A 22,114-nucleotide genomic window follows, 5' to 3' on the forward strand; every position below is an offset into this window, starting at 1 on the left:
GGTTTATTAACTTCGAGCTAAACGCTGAAGCATACGGACTAAATGACAAACAAAAATACGTGCAAGCCCGAGCAAAAATGACAGGTACAGCCGCTCTTTTTCTCGAGTCCACAGCAGTGTATGAGTACGGCCAATTGCGTCACCAACTTTTACAGGAGTTCGAGTGTGAGCGTTTATGCAGTGCGCAAATTCACAATCAATTGTCCATGCGAGTGAAGATTGCCGGCGAAAGTTTTCACGAATATATACTACAGATGAAACGCATTGCTGCACGTGGGACAACAATCACACAAATTCCTTGTGGTGGCCGATCATGCCGTCGGATGCGAATTGTTGCTTGGACACGACTTTATATCCAAGTTCACAATGACATCAACGCCAGGAGGATATAAGTTTTCTCCCCTGCCGGGGGAGGAAACTGAGGACACCAAACAGATAAGTATTAACAACGTGGTCGAAGAAAATACTGACATAAACATTCCATCGCAGTTCAGAGATGCCGTCCAATCAATGATTCAGGACTTTACTGAAAAGAAGCAGACTTTCTTGGCTGCCTTGTAATGACGCTAACCTGTTGTTTCCCAATTGCCATAATGACTTTATCAATGGGCTAACGGATATTTCCCTTGTCCAAATTAATGCCGTTAAAAACATTAGGGACAGACTTCTTGACCTCGTTTTTGTTAACGATGGTTCTCTTGCTACTGTATCTAGAGCAAGCCCAATATCTCTCCCTGAAGATCCTTACCATCCAACTTTGTTGATATCACTGAAGTGTACACAATCTGGAGGTGCTGACAGTTCCATGGCTCCTTGTCACATAAAGTGTTTTCGCAAAACAAACTTTATTGATTTAGATCTACATCTCTCGCGTGTTGATTGGTCGTTTATTTATTCATTACCGAACATAGATGCAACTGTTAACTCGTTTTATAGTTCTATTTACTCCGCCCTTAATACGTTTGTTCCAGATATCACTGTACCTGTATCGTCCAAGCCTCCCTGGTTCTCCAAGTATTTGTCATACTTAAAAAATAATAAATCCCGGCTCTATAAAAAGTACCAGAAGTCGGGCTCCACGTTGGCCTTAGCTCTATACTCCTCCGCTCGCTCTCTGTTCCTTGCCGTCAATAGTCAGTGTTATAATCATTACCTTTCACAATGTAGTAGTAACTTTCGTAGTGATCCTAAAAAATTCTATTCGTTCGTTAATTCTAAGCGCAAGTCAAACGTTTTTCCTCCGTCCCTTCATTACCAGAACAAAACAGAAGCTTCTGCTGTTGGTATTGCAAATTTATTCGCTAACTTTTTCCAAACAACGTACTCGTCTCATATTTACAACGCATCCACTCCGTATCCGCACCAGCTACCTCAAGCTAACAGCATTTTTCTGCCCTTTTTCGAGGAAAGCGTTGTTCTGGAAGGTTTGTCATCTATGAACATATCGTTTTCTGCGGGTCCAGATAAGGTACCAAGTTGCATCTTAAAACACTGTGCCCAGTCCCTTTGCAAACCCTTGACCTTTCTCTTCAACCTCTCCTTGGAACAGTCTTGTCTCCCAGTAATTTGGAATGAGTCCTACATCATTCCGCTTCACAAAAAAGGTTCAAGATCAAACATTGAAAACTATCGTGGTATCGCAAAGCTTTCCGCCATCCCGAAGCTTCTTGAGTTCCTGGTCACCCGGCAACTGCAACATCTTTGTTGCAGCTTGATATCTCCGTCGCAACTCGGTTTTTTCAGACATCGTTCAACATCGACTAACCTTCTTGAGTTTTCTAACCTAATCCACCGTGGTTTTTAAATTGGTTTGCAGACGGATGTAGTTTTTACGGACTTCAGCAAGGCATTCGATTCTGTGAACCATGCTCTGCTTATTCAAAAGCTCTCTTTATTAGGGTTCCCAACGAATCTTCTAGATTGGATTTTGTCCTATCTCTCTAACCGTACTCAACGTGTTTTGTTTTCTAACGTGTTGTCAAATACTGTTAATGTTACTTCAGGTGTGCCACAGGGAAGTCATCTGGGCCCGCTTCTGTTTATTTTATTTGTGAACGACCTTCCTCAAGTTATAACATACTCTACTACACTAATGTATGCTGATGATGTCAAAATCTGTCTTTCTTACTCTGATTGGTATTTGCACACACGCCTTCAACTTGATCTAAGTGAACTACTATTGTGGTGTTCAACTAATCTTCTTTTTCTGAACCTTTCCAAATGCAAACTTATGACATTTTACCGTCGCGCTCCTCATTTTGTCTCATATGTTCTAGGAAATCATGTCCTTGAGCGAATTTCGAGTTCAAATGACCTCGGAGTCCTTTTTGATCATAAGATGTGTTTCAACACCCATATAGCTGCAACTGTAAATAAAGCTAAGGGTGTTTTGGCGTTCATCAAGCGTTGGTCCAAGGAGTTTGACGACCCGTACGTTACGAAACAACTGTACATCTCGTTAGTACGTCCTATATTGGAGTATTGTTCTTGTGTGTGGAGCCCGCAGTATAAAGAGCAGCAGGCTGTTATTGAATCCGTGCAAAAGCAATTTTTAATTTTTGCCCTTCGGAACTTTAACTGGGACTCGGGTAGAATCTTGCCACCCTACCGGTCTAGGCTAAATCTTATTGACCTGCCGTCGTTGCACCATCGCAGAATATGCAATGGCGTAATGTTCGTGCACAAGCTCCTTCTTGGGACTGTTGACTCCCAAACTCTCTTGGGTCAGATTGACTTGGCCGTTCCATCCAGACCTACCTTTAGGCCTATCCGTCTACCCATATGTAGGTCTAATTATGCTGATCATGAACCTTTTAGGGTTTTATGCCATAATTATAACTCCCTCTGTCAAACCCTATCCCCTGAACTGTCTCTTAACTAATTGCATGCAATATTTATAATCATTTAAATTTAGCTAACTTTTAACTTATCTTTTTCCGCCTTTAGTAACTAAGTACCATTATTAACAGATAATTTGTTAATTTAATAAATAAATAAATAAAAAATATGACAACTTTAAGTTGAAGGCTGGTCTCGTATACAAAGTGGTGCAAGGCACTGACTTGCTGGCAATACCGAAGTCATTAGAAAAAGAAATAATAACCGACGCTCACAACGCAGGACACTTTGCCGCTCAAAAAACAATGCATACCGTACAGCAGAGCTATTGGATTCCACATCTGGAAGGAAAAGTAATGCAGATCATAGGAAACTGTATGAAATGTATAATCTACAACAAAAAGCTTGGCAAAAAAGAGGGATTTCTGCATCAAATCGACAAAGGATCACAGCCGCTGTATACTATACACGTGGATCACCTTGGGCCTATGGATGCTACTTCAAAGCAGTACAAGTACATCTTCGCAATGGTTGATAGCTTCAGTAAGTTCGTATGGATGTATCCCACAAAAACAACAGGAGCATACGAAGTTCTCAAGAAGTTAAGGGAGTGGTCTGATGTATTTGGTAATCCGGCACGCATAGTAAGCGATCGTGGAGCAGCATTTACATCTTCAAGCTTTGAGGAGTTTGTCAAGGAAAAGAACATCGAACACATATGGAGCACCACAGGGGTACCAAGAGGAAACGGACAAATTGAACGCGTAAACCGATCTATTCTGAGCATCATTTCCAAATTGTCGTCGGAGGAACCTGGAAGATGGTATAAGTTCGTACCGCGAGTTCAGAGGGCTATTAACAGCACTGTTCATGTGTCTACAAAGCGTTGTGCATTTGAGCTGATGATCGGGGTAAAAATGCGTTGTGGACCGGATAGCGACATACTTCAGCCAATAGAAAAAGAGATGGTTGATAATTTTGAAGACGAGAGGCAAAAGATGCGACAAGAGGCAAAAGAAAATATTCAGCAGGCACAGGACAGATACAAGGAACAATTCGATAAAAAGCGGAAATGCGAATACGGATACAAGGTCGGAGATCTCGTAGCCATACATAGAACACAATTTGTAACCGGAAGGAAGATGGCCAGCGAATTCTTAGGACCATACGAAATAACAAACGTGAGAAGAGGCGGTCGCTATAATGTTCGGAAGGCAGCAGACGTCGAAGGACCAAGCAATACAACCACAAGCAATGATAACATGAAACTATGGAGCTTTTCTGTAGAAAACGAGGACGCATGGTCATCAGGGACTGATGACTAATCAGGATGACCGAGTGTAAGAAGGAGTGGGCCAGCTGCCCTGTTGAGGGGGCAGCGGGGATAAGCAACCGCAGTAATAACAGCAGCAGAGGAACAGCTGATTAGCAGCAACAGCAGTAGTAACAGCAGCAGCAACAGCAGTAGTAACAGCAGCAGATCAACAGCGGACAGAGAAGAAGAGGAACCGAGGGAAGCAGTGAAAAGGAAAGAACAGCAGCATACGGACGCGACTCAAGCAGCAGCAGAAAATCAGCAGAAATAAGCCGTAACATTAAGAACTTTTGTAAGCACACATACCAGGCCACCGCGATAATAATACGAATAAACAATACTCTAAATAATATCTTACATATATGTATATGTAAGGGATGTGGTTATTCGCAAACTGGGGGCGTGTGGCTGTGGTTGCGCCCACTTTGTTGTGTGTGCGCGCCTTTAATGTGGGAGCACTATTGTAACACCAGCAAAAGCAACGAAATTGTCAATTTAAATGCCATTTGCGGTCGGGACTCAGCGTCGTGCCTCCTGAATGCCCGCTGCCATTGACGTTTCCTGGAGCGTTGACAACAGCGCACATTTTTCATACCAGTGGCAGTGCGGCAGTGGCAGGGAGGCTGGCAAAGAGGGGTAGGATAGGACAGTCCAAAACCGAAAGCACTGCACTGCATGACGCAAAAGTTCAAGAGGAGTTTAAACAAAAAAACGAGGTGGAACGTTGTGAGTTGCTGCGGACACCGCAACTCTACAGTTATACACGATACTAAGTCAGTATGGCTCTCTCCGGCAGACGCCGCTAATATTGAACGACACGACAAAGAGTGCGTGCGAGAGAGACAGAAAATAAGTCTGAGCGTGACGTCGGGGGCTGCGTAGCCACTGCAAATTGATTTGTTCCTTTTGGCTACAAAAATGATCCGATCTGATCCAGATTCAGCAATCTGCTAGATATGGTCATTATCTATGATTCTGCGTTTTTAGTTTTCTCGAATGTGCAATATTGTGGATGCAACAGATTTTCGTCCTTTGTGGGGGCGGAAGGGGGTGGGGCGAAATTCTGAGATATACGTTTTGTAGTGAGATCTAACAGAAGTGCGGATATCAAATTTGGTTACTCTAGCCTTAATAGTCTCTGAGATTTGTGGATGCCCCAGATTTTCGTCCTTTGCGGGGGCGGAAGGGGGTGTGGCGAAATTTGGACACGAAACGGTCAAGGTCCGATATCACAGGAGTGTGGATACCAAATTTGGTTGCTCTGGCTCTTATAGGTTCTGAGATCCTTGAACTCATATTTTGCAATTGGCAAAACCGACTATGAAACCTGTGTGTTAGAGAGAGACAGAGCGAGAAAGAATGAAATTGTTTTCTTGATTCTGGCTATAATAATTATACGATCTGGTTGAGATTTTACACTCTAGAACATATAGTCATCCTCTACGATTCTGCGTTTTTGGTTTTATCGTATCTTTAAAAATGTAGATGCCACAGATTTTCGTCCTTTGTGGGGGCGGAAGTGGGCGGGGCAAAGTTTTGAAATATTTTTGTAGCAGTGACATATCACAGATGTCTGGATCCAAAACATCGTTGCTCTAGCTCTTATAGTCTTTGAGCACTAGGCGCTGAAGGGGACGGACGGACGGACGGACGGACGGACGGACGGACGGACGGACAGACGGACAGACGGACAGACAGACAGGGCTCAATCGACTCGGCTATTGATGCTGATCAAGAATATATATACTTTATGGGGTCGGAAACGATTCCTTCTGGACGTTACACACATCCACTTTTACCACAAATCTAATATACCCCAATACTCATTTTGAGTATCGGGTATAAAAAGAAAAGGACATGCGGTCACTTCGATATAAGAATACCCTTTTATATGGAGGCGTCCCTTGGAAACGGAGAAAAGACTCTTATAGTCCGATGCGAACATCTTCAGGGAATCATTATACCCATTTTTAGTGTAATACATATTTGAGTGAGTGCTGAGTATTTCATTTTAAACACGCATTCGGCATTCGGCTTCTGTGGGTGCCTTTGCAGAGACGACAGATATCTCCACATGCATATAGATGGATAGATTGGAGCGACTCCGTGGCTGCGTGACTGCGTGTCTGCGTGGCTGCTGTGGGGAACGGGAACGACTGCCTCCGGCAAGCTACTGACTAAATGGTGACAAAGGCATGTGTCCAGGGGAGGGGGTAGGGACATAGCCTGGTCTCCGGACTCCGGACCCCGGACTGGAGACTGGGGCTGAGACCGAAATCAGGAATGGGGATGTTCTCGTGGTAGCTGGGGCGCTTTTGTTTTTTTTTTTTTTTGACAGACGCACGGGCGGCAGGTGTTTGAGACTTTTCACTTTTATTCATGTAAATTTCTTGTATTGCATTGTATTGTAGTGCTCACACATATACTCACACACACACACAAAGCAATAGATACTTGGCCAGGCGCACAGCGGGCACAGCAATAAGCAATTATTGACAGACAAGCGGGACAAATGGTAAGAGATCCGGAGGGGAGGCAACTGTGCAGGAGCGATGGCAATCCACTCGAGTGGGGAGTGGTGTGGGGGTGGTAAGGGTTTGGCTCGGAGGAGGGGGATGCTGTTGTGGGCTTTTATTCTATGAAAAGTGTGTCATAAAATTAATTTTAAATTTCGCTTGGGTTTCGTTTTTTTCTCTTCCATCTTATATCTTTTCATCCCCATGGAACCGTGTCAACCTTATGGTCCTGCTTTTCACTCATCGCCCTCGCCCCGCCCACGCCCACGCTGTGTGCCGATGTCGCCTGCCAACAACAGAGGATACTCAAATCGTGAGCACTGATGGATTTGACATTTCATCGAGTAAGCGCAGTAAGTTGAAACGAAAGCCTGACAACGTGCATTTCTTTCAAAGGCTTTGGGGGCCTTTGGCTTTTGGGCACTTGCCATGGGGCGAGCATTCAATATGACATTGTGTTCAAGCAGTTAAACTTGAATGCTTAACGAGGCAACGACAGTTAAATTTTTTAGTTGGGGTTCCCCGACCATACCATACCCTCCCCCCCAGTAGTTGTCAGATTCGCCGGGCCTTAACAATTCAATAAACAATTGTGTTAAACTGAGCCCAGTCCATCAGTGCATTAGTGCCCAACCAACCATCCCATATCCATCCATTGAATAATTCGCCACGGGGCGGTCTTCCCCAAAAACTACCCGAACTGGTAGTGACTTACTTTTTTGGGGTCGTTGCGGCAAGTGACGTCACTGCGGCAGATAGAAACTTAAAAATCACTTACCACGACTCACGCTCTCTGATTCATGCAACAGTCGGGCTGGCTGGGCGGGCCTGGGACCCCTGCCTCGCCATGGCTAGGATGACGATGCGGATGAGGATGAGCATGAGAGGATGCGTCTACTGGAATGGGGAAAGAAATGACAGGGCATAGGATAGTGCTGACAAGGGGCAACACGGCCGAGGAGCTGCCCTTATGGGGGTGGTTTTATGTTTCCCAAAAACAGGAAGTGCCAAATGCCGATATACATACAGGCATGTATAAATATATATATATGTATATACATATGTACTATATATATTTAGCTGCCATAGGCATGCATCATACACACACACTATGATATAGCAGGCCCCCACTCCAGGAACATTTTTATTTGGCTTTCGGACTTTTCGTTTTCTCCCCCAACACCAAAATGGAAATTGAAAAAGCAAAGAAAATGCGAAAATAGAAAATATAAAAGCATTAAAATGACAATCACTCTTGCTCACCCACACAATCTCCTATCCAAGAATCAACAGGGGCAGTGGCGCTGTGATTTGAATGGTGCTTAAGGAAGGGTGCTCTACTGGTGCTCTATTTTATGGTATGAACAACTTTCGATTTCTCCAAACCATCCACCATCTACCGTTTGGGGCAAACGGTGCTACAGCCACAGCCACGTCCTGACTTTGGCTTTTGCTTTGGCCTCCACGTGATATATGAGTCCGGGAGTGGCGGTGTCTGTCGGGAATGTGTGCTAAATCATGTTCATATGACTTTTGATTTCTAAACTGCCCTTTCTCCCCACAGTGGCCCGCTGGTCCGCGTGGAGCGACTGGAGCATCTGCTCCGCGGAGTGTATTCAAGTGCGTCGCAGAAAGTGCCTCACGCAGACGTCTGACGCCGACGAAGCCGGGGATCTCCTCCTGGCTGGAGTGGGCATGTCAGCCCTCAGCAGCATCAGCGGAAGCGCAACTCTGCTGGATGCTACTGCGACTGACGGTGGCTCAGGATATGGCAAAGCATTGTGCGCCGGAAAAGACACACAAACGGCAGAGTGCCGAGGAGAGCTGTGTCATATTGGCAAGGATGGTAAGTGTGTTTATGTCAACGGCAGGGGCAGGAAGGACAGCAGCAGCAACAGAGTAGACAGTTAGACAACAATAACAATCCCAGTCGACAGAGACACAGTCCCAGCTCCCAAGTCCCAACTCCCAGATTATAGTTCTGTCTCTTGTCGACCCAACCACACAAAAGCTGAGCACTCAACGCTGATTGTCACAATGGGAAATTAACCAAGTGCATTTTGTTTGTGCACGGCATCTATTCCGACCAAGAGTAGCTGTGTTTATATTCGTGACAGAAAGAAAGGACACTTTCCACCCCGAAGCCCATGAAGCCCCCCGAAGCCCAACTCTTACGCCCCCAAACCCTAACCCGTATCCCCAACTCCAATTCCAGCTGCAGAGCCCAATCGAAGGGTCGCAAATCAATCGCAACAGAGTTCGGTATTGAGATTTAAGCTGCTGTGGGCTTGTGTGCTTTGCCAGATAATTAGGCATGCGGCGAAGACGACAACGGCAACGGCAACGGCAACGGCAAAGTCGTGCCGTCGCATCCCCATTCGCATCCTATTCTCTAGCTCCGGCCATCGCCAACCCCATTTAGAGCTTTTCCCGTGTCATTGTTGCTGTTTGCCTCGATTCTCGATGGGGTGGAGTGTAGGATTGACTCATAGGGATCAATTAGATGACTGTCACACTGTGTAATTAAAGGGATCAGGGTACAAGGACTTGCTTGCCATTCGATTACAATTCGCACATCATACATCAATACAATACAATACAATGTTTGATGTTTCGCAGGTTTTGTGCCCTTCTTCGACTGTTATTTGATTGCTGTTGAAAAGTTTTCGAAGGGGAGAATAAAGAGTGACTAGTTTTTGGGGCCCCGGAACTAGGAACAGCTTATTTTCCGTTTTATTACATTTTGCAAATCCAGTCCCTGGGGATACCGATACCTGCTTGCAATTGCTCCAAAGGCAACAGTTGCGGTCTTCGTTGTGGGCCATTGTCATTGCGGGAGGCCCCAGGCCGCCCGATCAACCACCCGATATTAAAAGCGTATTTGTCATGCTAAGGGGACGTCCAGGCACAGCGTCTAAAAAAGCAGCATGCAAGCTGCACAAAAGCGAATGAAAAACGAAAGCCCATGGAGTATGTCTCTCCCAGTTGGGGATGACGGCTTTGCTTCTGTTTCTGTTTCCGATGCTGCCGCTGATTTACAGCGAATATAATTGCTCATTTCATACATTGTACAATGCGTCCTCGTCCTGTACCTCGTCCTCCCACTCTCTCAGGCTCGCTCTTGAGCTCGAGCTCAGAAGAACTGTGAATAGCTCGAGCTGTACATCCCGAGTATAATAATCATAATATATATGGAGTAATTCCTTGCGCTGGGAGTGGGGAGATGTGAAATGGGGATCGGGATGTCGTAACTGACTGGCTGGCGACGGGCGACGGCGGCGAATAATAATGCGAAATAGACGGACCTGGACTGGGGATGAGCATACAAACATAAAACATTAAATACAGACATATACAGTTCGCTCTGGCACAGCTCAGCAAGCGCCACAGCGCCAGATACGTATACGCATGGTTGCTCAGGATTGATGACAATGGGTGAGGATGCGCCCCGAACCGACCCTGTTTGATTATGGAAAAGTTCGGTTCGGTTCAGTTCAGTTTTGGTTCGGTTTTTGGTTTGGTTGACTCAACATGTACGGGTATGTGTGGATTTTGCTTGCCAGGCATCCTCGAAATCATGAGGGTGGCGGATTACGCAGAGAATTCTTGGTGTTTTTTTGAATGCCATTCACACATAGATTGGAAGTTAAAAAGCATCTTAAGTCGGCTTAAAGTCCGTGCAGGCAATGTAACCATTTAGTTCACTGGAAAGTCTGTACTCTTCAGACAGTCTAAAGACACAGTATATGGCAGAGATTGCTCCTTGCCGTGCGGAGCAACGCCCTTCTGCTGTTGGGATTACAGGATACAAAATGCGAAATCGGCAGTTTTCTAAGAGTCCGCCCCGCTTTACCATTGCAGATTTCGATTGGACACTCTATCTAGGACTGGCCTTCATAACCGCCGTTTTCTTTGCTTTTGGCGCAGCTCTCATTTGCTGTGCCCGCCGCGGGATGCGCGCCAATCCTCACTACAACATGGCCCGCTCAGGTGAGTATCGGGGTCCAACGACCCCGTTCCACGTTTTCTGGCAACAATCGAATATACGCATGTATGATTTCTTCCCGTTTGTCAGTCATGGATGCGGATTATATGCCCGGCGTTGTGGAGAAAAAGGAGATGCGAATGCACATCGAGGCTAGTAATTTGGGATATGATTATGTCAATCCTGGACATCGTTATATGCCTGGCGAGCACATTGTGGGCATGGGCATGGGCTGCGGCGGTGTAACAGAGCATCACTACGATGTGCCCAACCTGGCTGCCAAGTAAGTTTACAAAGGACCGAAAAGTTATTAGATTTTCAACTAAAATATATTTTTCATTTTAGTTACACCAATCCCATAGACGATCTTAGTGCTGATTATTTGTCAGAAACCGGAGAGTCATCCACTGCCGATACATGTAAGCAATTCAGATAAATTCTATCACCGACATACACTAACGCTCTGATTTTCGACAGCCAATTCCACCTTCGATATGAACGCCAAGCTATCCCTACTGAATGCCTCGAAGAGCAGCAGCTACGAGCTTCTTGGCAGCACAGGAGGACAGCTGCGTCTATATGGCGGGGAGCTATTGCTCTTTGTGCCCGAGCATGCGATTGGAAAGAACCTGAAGAAGCACGTCTCGCTGCTGCTTCTGAGCGACGAGTGCAGCCGCGTGTCCTGTGCCACCGAGAGCTCCATTTTGTGCAGCAGCGTGGTGCATAGTGCACCGCGCAACTATAGCTTTGTGAAGCCCGTGATCCTGAAAATACCGCACTGCTTGGTGGCTCCGGAGCAGTGGCATGTTCACATCTATCATGCAGACAGCGAGCACGACGAGCTAAATGTCAGCTGGCGACGAGCGGTGTCAGTGGGAGAAGAAACCATTAACACGCCCATGTTCGTGCAGCTGGAGACGACGCATGTGTACATCATGACGGAGCAACTGGGCCATTTCGCCATCGTTGCAGAGCCACGAATTCAGCAGCCCGCCATTAAGATGAAGTTGCTGGTTTTCAGTCAGCACACTCCGCCCAGCAGTGCCAACTGCAGTCTGCGAATCTACGTGGTCAAGGACTTGCCCAACAGCAAGGACATCTGCGCTAGTGTGGAATGCAAGCTGGGCGGCAGCTTTCTGGGCGAGAGTCAGGTGTTTGCGTTCGAGCTGAACAGCCGCAATCTGAACATTCGCGTACGGTGCGCGGAAATGGAGTCAGGTGCTCCGTATGAGCATGCCATTCCCTACCATCACATTCTGAGCAACAACTCCATACTACACTGCGAGTTTAGCATGCGACGGCTGGATCAGAGTACGCTGTGCGTGGACTTTGGTCAAGGCGGCAAGGATGACTCGGACTACTGTACTTTTAGCATTCCAACCCACTCGATGAGCGGTTCTGCGGAAGAGCTTGCATCTACCACAAATACAACGATTTCCATTGACCGCCAGGGAAACTACGTCAATGAGAGTTGCGTGATGGACTTTGTCCAGCTACCGCATGTGACGAAGCGCCTGATCTGTGCCGCACTCGATCCTCCGCGTGCCGACGAACGCGACTGGCGTCTCCTTGCGAAGAAGCTGAACACGGATCGGTATTTTGCCTACTTTGCCACCAAGCTCTCGCCCACCGAGCAGATTCTCAATCTGTGGGAATGTCGAGCCAACAGCTGCTCCACCACCAGTTCCACTTCAGTTTCCCATACGATTATGGGACTCCTGCTGACGTTGAAGGAAATGGGACGTCAAGACGTCTTGGACATTATAGTGGAAACGATTGGTCCCCTGTGGATCTAATGGGTGTCCACACTCCAACAAGTGTTGAAAGGAATGCGAATAAGAAAGTGGCAAACTAAACAATACACTCTTCCTGATTTCAACAGGTTTTGCAAGAAGATTAACACACAAGAACTGAACCGAACCATCTATAATGTTTGTTAATATGAAATCACTGTGAATGGGGATACAGCTGTGTTGTCCGTTTAGCTTTCTGTTGAAAACAAAAATGTTCATGAGTTGCCTTTTATTTAAAAAATGTACGAACGAAGCGAAACGAAATCAGAAAACATGAATCGAAATGAAAATACCGAATCAAAGTGTAGCTGTAGTCACACTAGTAGTTATAGTCCCTAAGTTACGAGTATTGTAGTGTTCTATTCTAAGGTAACTGCTCAACGAACTCTGTTCCCCACGGGTGCCATGCATTTAATATATGACTAAGAGGTGGAAATATAGCGATAAATTACTTGTGGCTTAGCAAACTTATAGTTTTAAACATAAACTCTAGTATTACGATGGAAGCTATGTACGATAGCAACTGTAAGATATACTACACATACAAGTATGTATGTATCTCTGGCAGACCGACTAAGTGATGGCCGTATATAGACAACCTCCGCACGAATTTAAATGTGGAGTTGTGAACTGTTTGCCAAATCGTTGATTTTCTCAGCCTGCTCTATTAGCGTATAGTCACTATGGAAGAACAGAATTAAGTACTCAAAACGATGCCATAGCACACATGCATATACCATACCTATACTATATAAACTATATAGCGAGCATATACATTTATACGAATATGTATATTTAGAATATAGTCTAAAACAAAAACAACAAAACGAGTAGTTTGTTAGACATGCTCAAGTGATAACCATTGTATTTGTCTTTAGTTATAAGTCCGATCCTGTCGTTTAATCGTTAATCAAGTAAACATTAACTGAATATTTACGTATACCTTAGCGGATCAAAAAGAAAGTTAGATAAAAATAAAATACAAAAAAACCAATCCGGGTGCCGTAGCTTTTCAAGTCCTTTGCAGATCGATCCTATATCAACTTTATGATAAAGATTTCTACCCAAATTTCAGACGGAAAGAAATATATCGAGATGCAAAATATCCTTGGGCCCATAAATACAGGATGCAATATGCATTTAATGCATGGCTTACTGTCTGTCCATTGCTCCTTCGCCCATTGCTCCTTATGGCATACTGTTGCTCCTTCGGCCAATATATTGAAATAGTTATCAGTAAATAGCAGAAAAGCAAAGGATTAACGTTGATGAAGAGAATGACAGGAGAGGGGCGCCTCTGCACCACCCTTAATATTCGACCTCACTTTTGTGTAAATTATTAAACGGTTGGGGCACCCAAAAATGCAGTATTCACAGTATGCAGTTAACACGCTTATCAGCATATAAACAAAGGCCTAACGATGACAAAGAGAAGGGCAGCCATGTCGCAAGTGTAACGATACAGGCGTGCATAAGTGTGCATGTATGCGTTATTTCCGAATGATTTGCCAAACATAGTGTGCTCTCTTATGCCAATACTAATAATATCAATGTATGGACCGTATCCTTGAGCTGTCCCGTAGAAATGTCTCCCTCAATGTACTGGTTATCCAGCGGCAGAGTGGTCACAATTTCGCCATAGTCGTTCAGCAACGAATGATGGAAACGCTCCTTCAGAGTAAGTTACTAAGCGTTAATTCCACAGGCTAGGAGATTTGAACTTCGCGGCTTATTTCTACTTAAATATCATTTTCATGGCTCCGAGCTTTTGTCAGAGATCGATAGCATAACCCTATATTGGCTCTGACAGAAGCTCGCTGCCATATAAAAACCCTGACAGCATGGAGCGCCAGTGAGCCGCCATGTTGATGCCATAGTGTGGAACCTCACACACAGATGGCGATGGCCTTTTAGTGAGTGTTGCAATATTTTCGATTTCAAAACACTTCAGTTTGATTTGCTTGGCGCCAAACTACGTTCATATTATTACATTAATGCACATTATAAAATTGACTTGTTATGGGAAACATCACATTTTTCATGCAGCACAAACATACAAGCAAAACAAGTGGCACTCGACTTTAGCATTGCCTAATAATTCATTTAAATTAATAAATTAACAAGCAGATTATTGGAAGGGTATATAAACTTCGGCCAGTATAAGCAAGCTGTTCTGTGTTATTACTAGTTCTTATTTATTTAATTTTACGGCATCCATAACCTGCTATATGTCGCAACAAGATCAATTGATAGACTGCATTTCTGCACTTTCGTAGCATTCCTGGGTAATAGCGCCTGGAACAATTGGCATGAATTCGAGAAAATTAAGATACATGCAGCTACCAGTCAAGGTAAGCAATCAGCGTAGAGCACGGCAACGGCAACGGAACGGCGACTCGGACCTTTTAACGAGCTAAAGCTAAAGCCGAAACAGTCTGGACTCTGGCTGTGGGTCCGGCAGCAATTCTACAAATAACAAATCAATAATTTCATGCAACACAAAATGATTGCTGTTGCATTGGCGGCACCTTTTATGTCCCTCACCATCATACGTATAAATAACTTTAAGCGATTGCGGTTTTTGCTCCATCTCCCAAATAGAAATCTACGAAGGCCACTGCCACTTACATTCATACAATACTCGTACAAACAAGCATGTAGGGAAAAAGCGTCTGTCGAGCCCCTGTCGCCATCCCGAAACCATTCCCGTCCGGTCCGTCCCCGACAACAACTGCTGAAAAAAGAGATCCTGGTCATACTCTTACGTAGGACCATGAGCAGCCTCGTCGGCTACACTAGCCAACAAAATCGGATTTTTATTCCTTAACTGGAAGAAATTTGACTTTTTCCTATAGACTTGCTGGCTCCTGGATTAACTTTGGCTGTTGGATAGTGTTATTGGAAGCCGCCGTCTCCGACTGCTGTCATCGTCAATTAGTTTTCTCACCGCAGACATAACAATATATTTTATGTATCGTTTGCTGACTCTTGCATTTGTGTGAGCAGTTGTACTCGTATTCGTCGTATAGACTTGACCGTCGAAGGTTTTGCATTTTTAAGCAGAAAGGACAGCGGGCAGAAGCATCGGCTCGGCCAATATCGTTGTCGCTTATTGAAAAATTTCCTAATTGGGTTGAAATTCCAATCTAACAACGATTTCGATTCGGCGCTGACAATTTTTAGCTGCCGCTACTGATGTTTCTGGTTCGGCCCCCCTTCAAGCTTCAAAGTTTCGTCGGTATATCTGGGGGCCATCGCAGCAGCTTATTTCGAACGCTACAAAATGTGATAATCAATAAGTCCCAGCACATGCAGGTGTAATATTATGGGTTTAGTCTTCATTTATACCTAAGCTTATTTTTTTATTTTTTGTGTGAAACTGTATCATGATTTGACGGGCCGCAGGTCCTTCAATCGAGAATGGGGTAATTTTACAAGTACATATACAAATAGCGTTCATAAAATGCCACATTGTTTCTCTCGAGAACTGTGCAAATACTCGTCCATGCGAGTATGTATGCGGCCAACGGAAGCGACGTCTTCAAGTAATGAGTAAATATTGTATCAAAGGTCCAACCAAACCACACATGCTCTGATAATATGTAGTTGAAAGGGCAATTCCCAAGATATCGGTTCTATTGCTCCCTATATTGCAGCACAAGCTTTAATGAAGCTATCGGTTTCAGGTCAAACCCAGTTTCCTCGGCCCAATAATTTGCATGCAATTTCACGAACACTCAATGGCGTAATCCAACCTTTGATTAGGCCATGGCATAGTCAATCCAATAATTGCAGAACTCGGGCAGCTGGGGCTGCCATTTTGAATTTGTCTGCCCTCCGCAAAGGGCGTGAAACATGAATTATGCTGCTGAGGATTCTGCGGCCCTTGTCTTCGACTAAGACAATGGACGAACGGGACGAACGGAACATGTCGAAGCCTCAATGGACAGTCCGGACTGTGGACAATGGGGTCCAGTCCTATACATAAAACCATCGAAGACACAGCCAGTTTCAGGCCAAGATCCAAGAAATTGCAGACGTTTCGGTTGTATTACGAATTTATCTACCTGAGCAGCAACCATCGTCAATCGTCCATCGACGTTGCTGCTGTGCTGCTGTTGCCTGTATTGCCTGTTGCTTTTGCCGTTGCTGTCGCCGGATCCCCAAGGAGCAGCATCATAATGGCCACCGAACGCCAAACCTGGTGCTTCTGCTACCACCACCGAGCCTCTATTTGCGACCTCCGCAAGCTTTACATCCACATCCACATTGCCGTTGCCATTGCCATTGCCCGATGTTTCGCCGTTTTCAGTGGAAATTGCAGTCCGAGCTGGAGCTGTGCCAGAGTGGCAGTGGCAGTGCCAAAGCCCAAGGTTCCTGGCTTATCAATACATTTGATATCTTTGCTGTAGGCACTGCGAACGTCGCGACGTTCGTGTCATCCAATTGGTACGCTGTATCGAAGCCGCATCCAACCGTTCTCGCCCTCGCCTCTGCCTCTGCCCCTGCCCCAGACACAGCCACAGCCCCATCCGCAGTCCTTCCTCCACGGCCTGTTGGTATTTCTGTTGCCTTTGAAAAATGGTTGCGTTTGCGTAGGATTCATGTTGTTACTTTGATGTGGACTGCAAGTCAACGCCATTGTTGTAGTTGTAGCTGCCGATTCTGCTGCTGCTGCTTCTGCTGCTGGAGGAGCTGCTTGGACGTCAGTTAACATTTCGAATGCCATACAAATCGACTATCGGACAGTGGCAATGGGGACGGCTGTCCTGTCCGGGTGTGTTTTTGCTCGGTGGCATTGTTGTATTGAATTGTAGCTGGTAGTTCTGTTCTGTTTTGTACAATGTTTCAATTTCCTCTTCAGTAAACTTTGAAAAAATCAATTACTAAGCTGGGAAAATCGAAAAAATTTCCGATTTTCAATCGGGGTTATATAGGAAAAACCAGGCAAAACAGGGTAGTACATACCTACTTGATATGTTTCGCTTTCGGTTGTGGCTCTTCTTATCCTGGTCCCGCTGTATTGTCCTATCCCTATTCTAGTGGTTTTTTCTGCGAATAATCCACAGCTTTTATTTATTTATTTAAACAAACATTGCAACACTGAATAAAACTCTAATTAATATACAATTGTGGAGAATATTATTCGCGACTTTATAAGTTAAGAAACATTCACCAACGATTAAGTAATTCCGTACTTTTACCCAATTTAAAATTAAAACACAGTACACATACAATTCATAGACATCTATGAGGTATAACGATTGTTTAGACCACACATTGACCCACACAAAGAACGAAAATCTGTTGCTTCCACAATATTGCACATTCGAAAAAACTAAAAACGCAGAATCATAGATAATGGCCTTATCTATCAGATTGCTGAATCTGGATCAGATCAGATCATTTTTATAGCCAATAGGAACAAATCAATTTGCAGTGGCTACGCAGCGCCCGACGTCACGCTCAGACTGATTTTCTGTCTCTCTCGCACGCACTCTTTGTCGTGTCGTTTAATATTAGCGGCGTCTGCCGGGGGAGAGCCATACTGACTTAGTATCGGGTATAACCGAAGAGTTGCGGTGTCCGCAGCAACTCACAACGTTCCCCCTCGTTTGAATTATACCTAAAAACGAGGGGGAACGTTGTGAGCGTAGCCACTGCAAATTGATTTGTTCCTATTGGCTATAAAAATGATCTGATCTGATCCAGATTCAGCAGTCTGATAGATATGGTCATTATCTATGATTCAATCAACAGATTTGCGTCCTTTGTGGGGGCGGAAGGGGGTGTGGCAAAATTTTTTGATATACGTTTTATAGTGAGTGTTCGGAGCAGAACCCAGCCGATTAGCTGCTTGCCAAATAGCACCTAATTCTTGGCCCTCAGCCGCTTATTTTGTTTGTTACTTATGTCTATGTCACTCATTTGTTTGTTAAAGCTTTGCGCGTGCTTGCCCTGCTAAACGCTCTCTGCCAGCTCGCTCTTCGCTATCTCCGCTTTGCGTCTGCCTACCGACGTCAGCCGAGCGAAGCTGCGCTTAGCGATCGGAGCGGCAATGTAAAGGGCAGGCAAGCCACACTTGCAATTTGGATGTCACGCATTAAAGAACATATCGTAATTTTATTTCTGCGCCGAGTTTTATTTAATTCGAAATAATTAGTCGGCCGATTGGGGATAAAAAACATTATCTCCACATAAAATTTGGTGACCCCGACGTGACCTCTGAGTTGCAGTGTCAATTAATAATCATTCGCGATCGACATTCGTTAGCCCTAGCAAATTTTCGGCGGTTAAGAACAATTCGGTGCTAAAACACACTAACATACACCTACATACACGCATTGCTGGCTATTAATTTCTCTGTCGCGACAATTCGGTCAGTGCAGTGCGGTAGGCAGTGCAGCGAACTCACTAATACACACAAGCGGAGTACAAAGCGGAATCGGACAGCGCGCACAGCCGCACAGCTAAAGGCATTAGCTGTAATCCCTTTGCTTTCGGTTCCCACGTTTATACGTATACACCCTGTCTTTTTCGGTCGTGCTGAGTGACTCTTTTAAAACCTCAACATGGCAGCACCTGAGCCTACCAATGTCGCGAACGCAGCAATGCCGAGTGATGTAGATTTCTACAGACTAGATTTCTGGACTTTTCGAATGTTTATGTCAAGGTTAGGTCCAGGCTGTCGCGGGAGTTGATGGCTGCTCGCACGGTAAATGTTGCCAATTCAACGGCTCGGCATACTCTCGAGGGGAATTCGTCGTTGTTCACCTATAATAGTATAGGCCGTTCTCGAATGCCCGAGTTGCAGCTTCCACGATTCGGTGGGAGCTACATGGATTGGCCAGAATTTCACGCGATGTTTTCGACAATGGTGCACAAAGACCATCGTATACCAATCATCGAAAAATTCCAATATCTTCGTGGATGTCTAGATGGTGCTGCGCTGGATACGATTCGTTCCTTGGAACTTTCTGAGGAGAATTACGACAAGGCGTTGAATTTACTAATGTTGCGATTCGATAATAAACTGTTACATTTTCAGGCACACGTCAAGGCTATTTTCGGGCTGCAAGGGGTGGAGAAGGGCTCGGTATCGGCTTGCGCGCGCTCAGCGATAAAATCAATTCGCACTTGCGTGCACTTCAGACCTTGGAGACCCCGCAGGAGATTTCCGATGGGTTGCTGATCTTCATCATAGGCACGAAATTGGACCACAAGACCAAGGAGAAATGGGAAGAGAACTTGCCGACGTCAGGATTGCCTCGGTGGTCAAGCATGGCCTCATTCTTGAAAGCAAGATGTCGGATGCTGGAAAATTTGGGATCGGCTATGGTAACAATTCCTAACAATTGCAACGCTGCAAGTCAGGGGCATGTAGAAATTGCCAAGCCAAGCATCACACACTGCTCCACATGAAGTCGGGCGCTGACGCTGAGTTGCCGTCGCCGAGCACGGAATCGACCCAGCATGATCCTGCAAGTGCCCTAGTAGCAAGCAAATATATTAGCCCTCCCCCCTCGAGTCAAAAATCTCTGCCTAGCCAAAAGTCCTGCTAGCTACTGCAATCGTATATGTCAGGGGCCGTTTTGGATCGCTTATTCCATGTCGTGCCATTTTAGATTCTGCTTCTCAGGTTAACTTTATAACATCGAGACTCGCCAATCAGCTGCAGTTAGATCCTCACCCGTCTCACGTTCAAATCGCCGGTATTGGAGAGTCAATTCTACCATCCAGCAAGGCTGTGGACATCGTCCTGCAATCTCAAGACGAAAGCTATCGCGGTTTCCTCTCTGCAATTATCACTGCCTCAATCACAGGAATGCAGCCTAACTTCGGCCTAGACGCAAAGGATTGGCCAATGCCAAATAATCTAAAACTGGCTGATCCTAATTTCGCCAAGCCACAGCGTGTCGATCTGTTGATAGGTGCTGGTTTGTTCTTCGAATTAATGTGCGTTGGACAGATTCGACTGTCAGACCAATTGCCAACATTGCAGAAGACGAAACTTGGCTGGATAGTGTCAGGAAGTATTAAAAACTCTGAGAAAGCCCGTGCGGCGCTAGCAGCCGTTGAAGATCCCCCTGTCATCTCCGCTTGCGAGACTAATTTGTGCGATATTGTAAGGCGGTTTTGGGAAGTCGATGGAGATTATTCGCCCTCATCAATTTCGGAGGAAGATGTTCATTGCAAACAGCATTTCGTCACAAACTGCATTCGCCTAGAGTCCGGAGCTTACTCCGTGCGTTTGCCAACCAAATTCAGTCTAGAGGAATTAGGAGAATCGTATCAGCAGGCGCTACGTAGATTTCTCAATTTGGAGAGGAAGCTAGCAAAAAATGCACAGCTTAAGGCAAAATATATGGAGTTTCTCCAGGAGTATCGTGATTTAGGACACATGTCGCCAGATTCGCGGCAGTCAGACCTCCCGCAGTACTTCTTGCCTCACCATTGCGTCCACAAGCAGGATAGTACAACCACCAAATTACGCGTAGTGTTCGATGGATCTGCCAAAACAGAGTCTGGAGTATCACTGAATGATGCGCTAATGGCTGGACCCACCATCCAACCTAAAATTCTGATAACTCTGCTTCGTTTCCGCTTTTTATTATACCCGATACTCAAAATGAGTATTGGGGTATATTAGATTTGTGGTAAAAGAGGATGTGTGTAACGTCCAGAAGGAATCGTTTCCGACCCCATAAAGTATATATATTCTTGATCAGCATCAATAGCCGAGTCGATTGAGCCCTGTCTGTCTGTCCGTCTGTCCGTCTGTTCGTCCGTCCGTCTGTCCGTCTGTCCGTCCCCTTCAGCGCCTAGTGCTCAAAGACTATAAGAGCTAGAGCAACGATGTTTTGGATCCAGACTTCTGTGATATGTCACTGCTACAAAAATATTTCAAAACTTCGCCCCGCCCACTTCCGCCCCCACAAAAGACGAAAATCTGTGGCATCCACAATTTTAAAGATATGAGAAAACCAAAAACGTAGAATTGTAGAGAATGACCATATCTTTAAGACTGCGGAATCTGAATTGGATCGTACTATTATTATAGCCAGCATCAAGAAAACAATTTCATTTTTTCTCGCCCTGTCTCTCTCTAACACACGTAGCATAGCCGGCTTTGCTTAGAGTAAAACATTAGCGCCTAGATCTCAGAGACTATAAAAGCTAGAGCAACCAAATTTGGTATCCACACTCCTAATATATCGGACCGAGACGAGTTTGTTTCAAAATTTCGCCACACCCCCTTCCGCCCCGCAAAGGACGAAAATCTGGGGATATTCAAAAATCTCAGAGACTATTAAGGCTAGAGTAACCAAATTTGGTATCCGCACTCCTGTTAGATCTTACTATAAAACGTGTATCTTAAAATTTCGCCCCACCCCCTTCCGCCCACACAAAGGACGAAAATCTGTTGCATCCACAATATTGCACATTCGAGAAAACTAAAAACGCAGAATCATAGATAATGACCTTATCTATCAGATTGCTGAATCTGGATCAGATCAGATCATTTTTATAGCCAATAGGAACAAATCAATTTGCAGTGGCTACGCAGCGCCCGACGTCACGCTCAGACTGATTTTCTGTCTCTCTCGCACGCACTCTTTGTCGTGTCGTTTAATATTAGCGGCGTCTGCCGGAGGAGAGCCATACT

General features: G+C 45.2%; 1 protein-coding gene across 4 annotated transcripts in view; it reads left to right on the top strand.

Moving 5' to 3' along the window:
• Positions 1–13,441, top strand: part of LOC117192545 (netrin receptor unc-5-like) — a 47,757-nt gene extending 34,316 nt beyond the window's left edge. For 2 of the 4 annotated variants that reach the window (XM_033397242.1, XM_033397241.1), the window contains exons 5-10: positions 6,969–7,022; positions 8,234–8,515; positions 10,531–10,659; positions 10,745–10,937; positions 11,000–11,073; positions 11,132–13,441. In XM_033397242.1, the coding sequence (XP_033253133.1) occupies positions 6,969–7,022; positions 8,234–8,515; positions 10,531–10,659; positions 10,745–10,937; positions 11,000–11,073; positions 11,132–12,450 (2,051 nt within the window). In that variant the 3' untranslated portion in view covers positions 12,451–13,441. Of the gene's footprint in view, positions 1–6,968; positions 7,023–7,814; positions 8,028–8,233; positions 8,516–10,530; positions 10,660–10,744; positions 10,938–10,999; positions 11,074–11,131 lie in introns of those variants that run through there. The other 2 variants (XM_033397244.1, XM_033397243.1) reach the window with 2 other exon arrangements.
• Positions 13,442–22,114: the final 8,673 nt, after the last annotated feature.

The sequence above is a fragment of the Drosophila miranda genome (assembly GCF_003369915.1).
Source record: "Drosophila miranda strain MSH22 chromosome Y unlocalized genomic scaffold, D.miranda_PacBio2.1 Contig_Y2_pilon, whole genome shotgun sequence".
NCBI lineage: Eukaryota > Metazoa > Arthropoda > Insecta > Diptera > Drosophilidae > Drosophila > Drosophila miranda.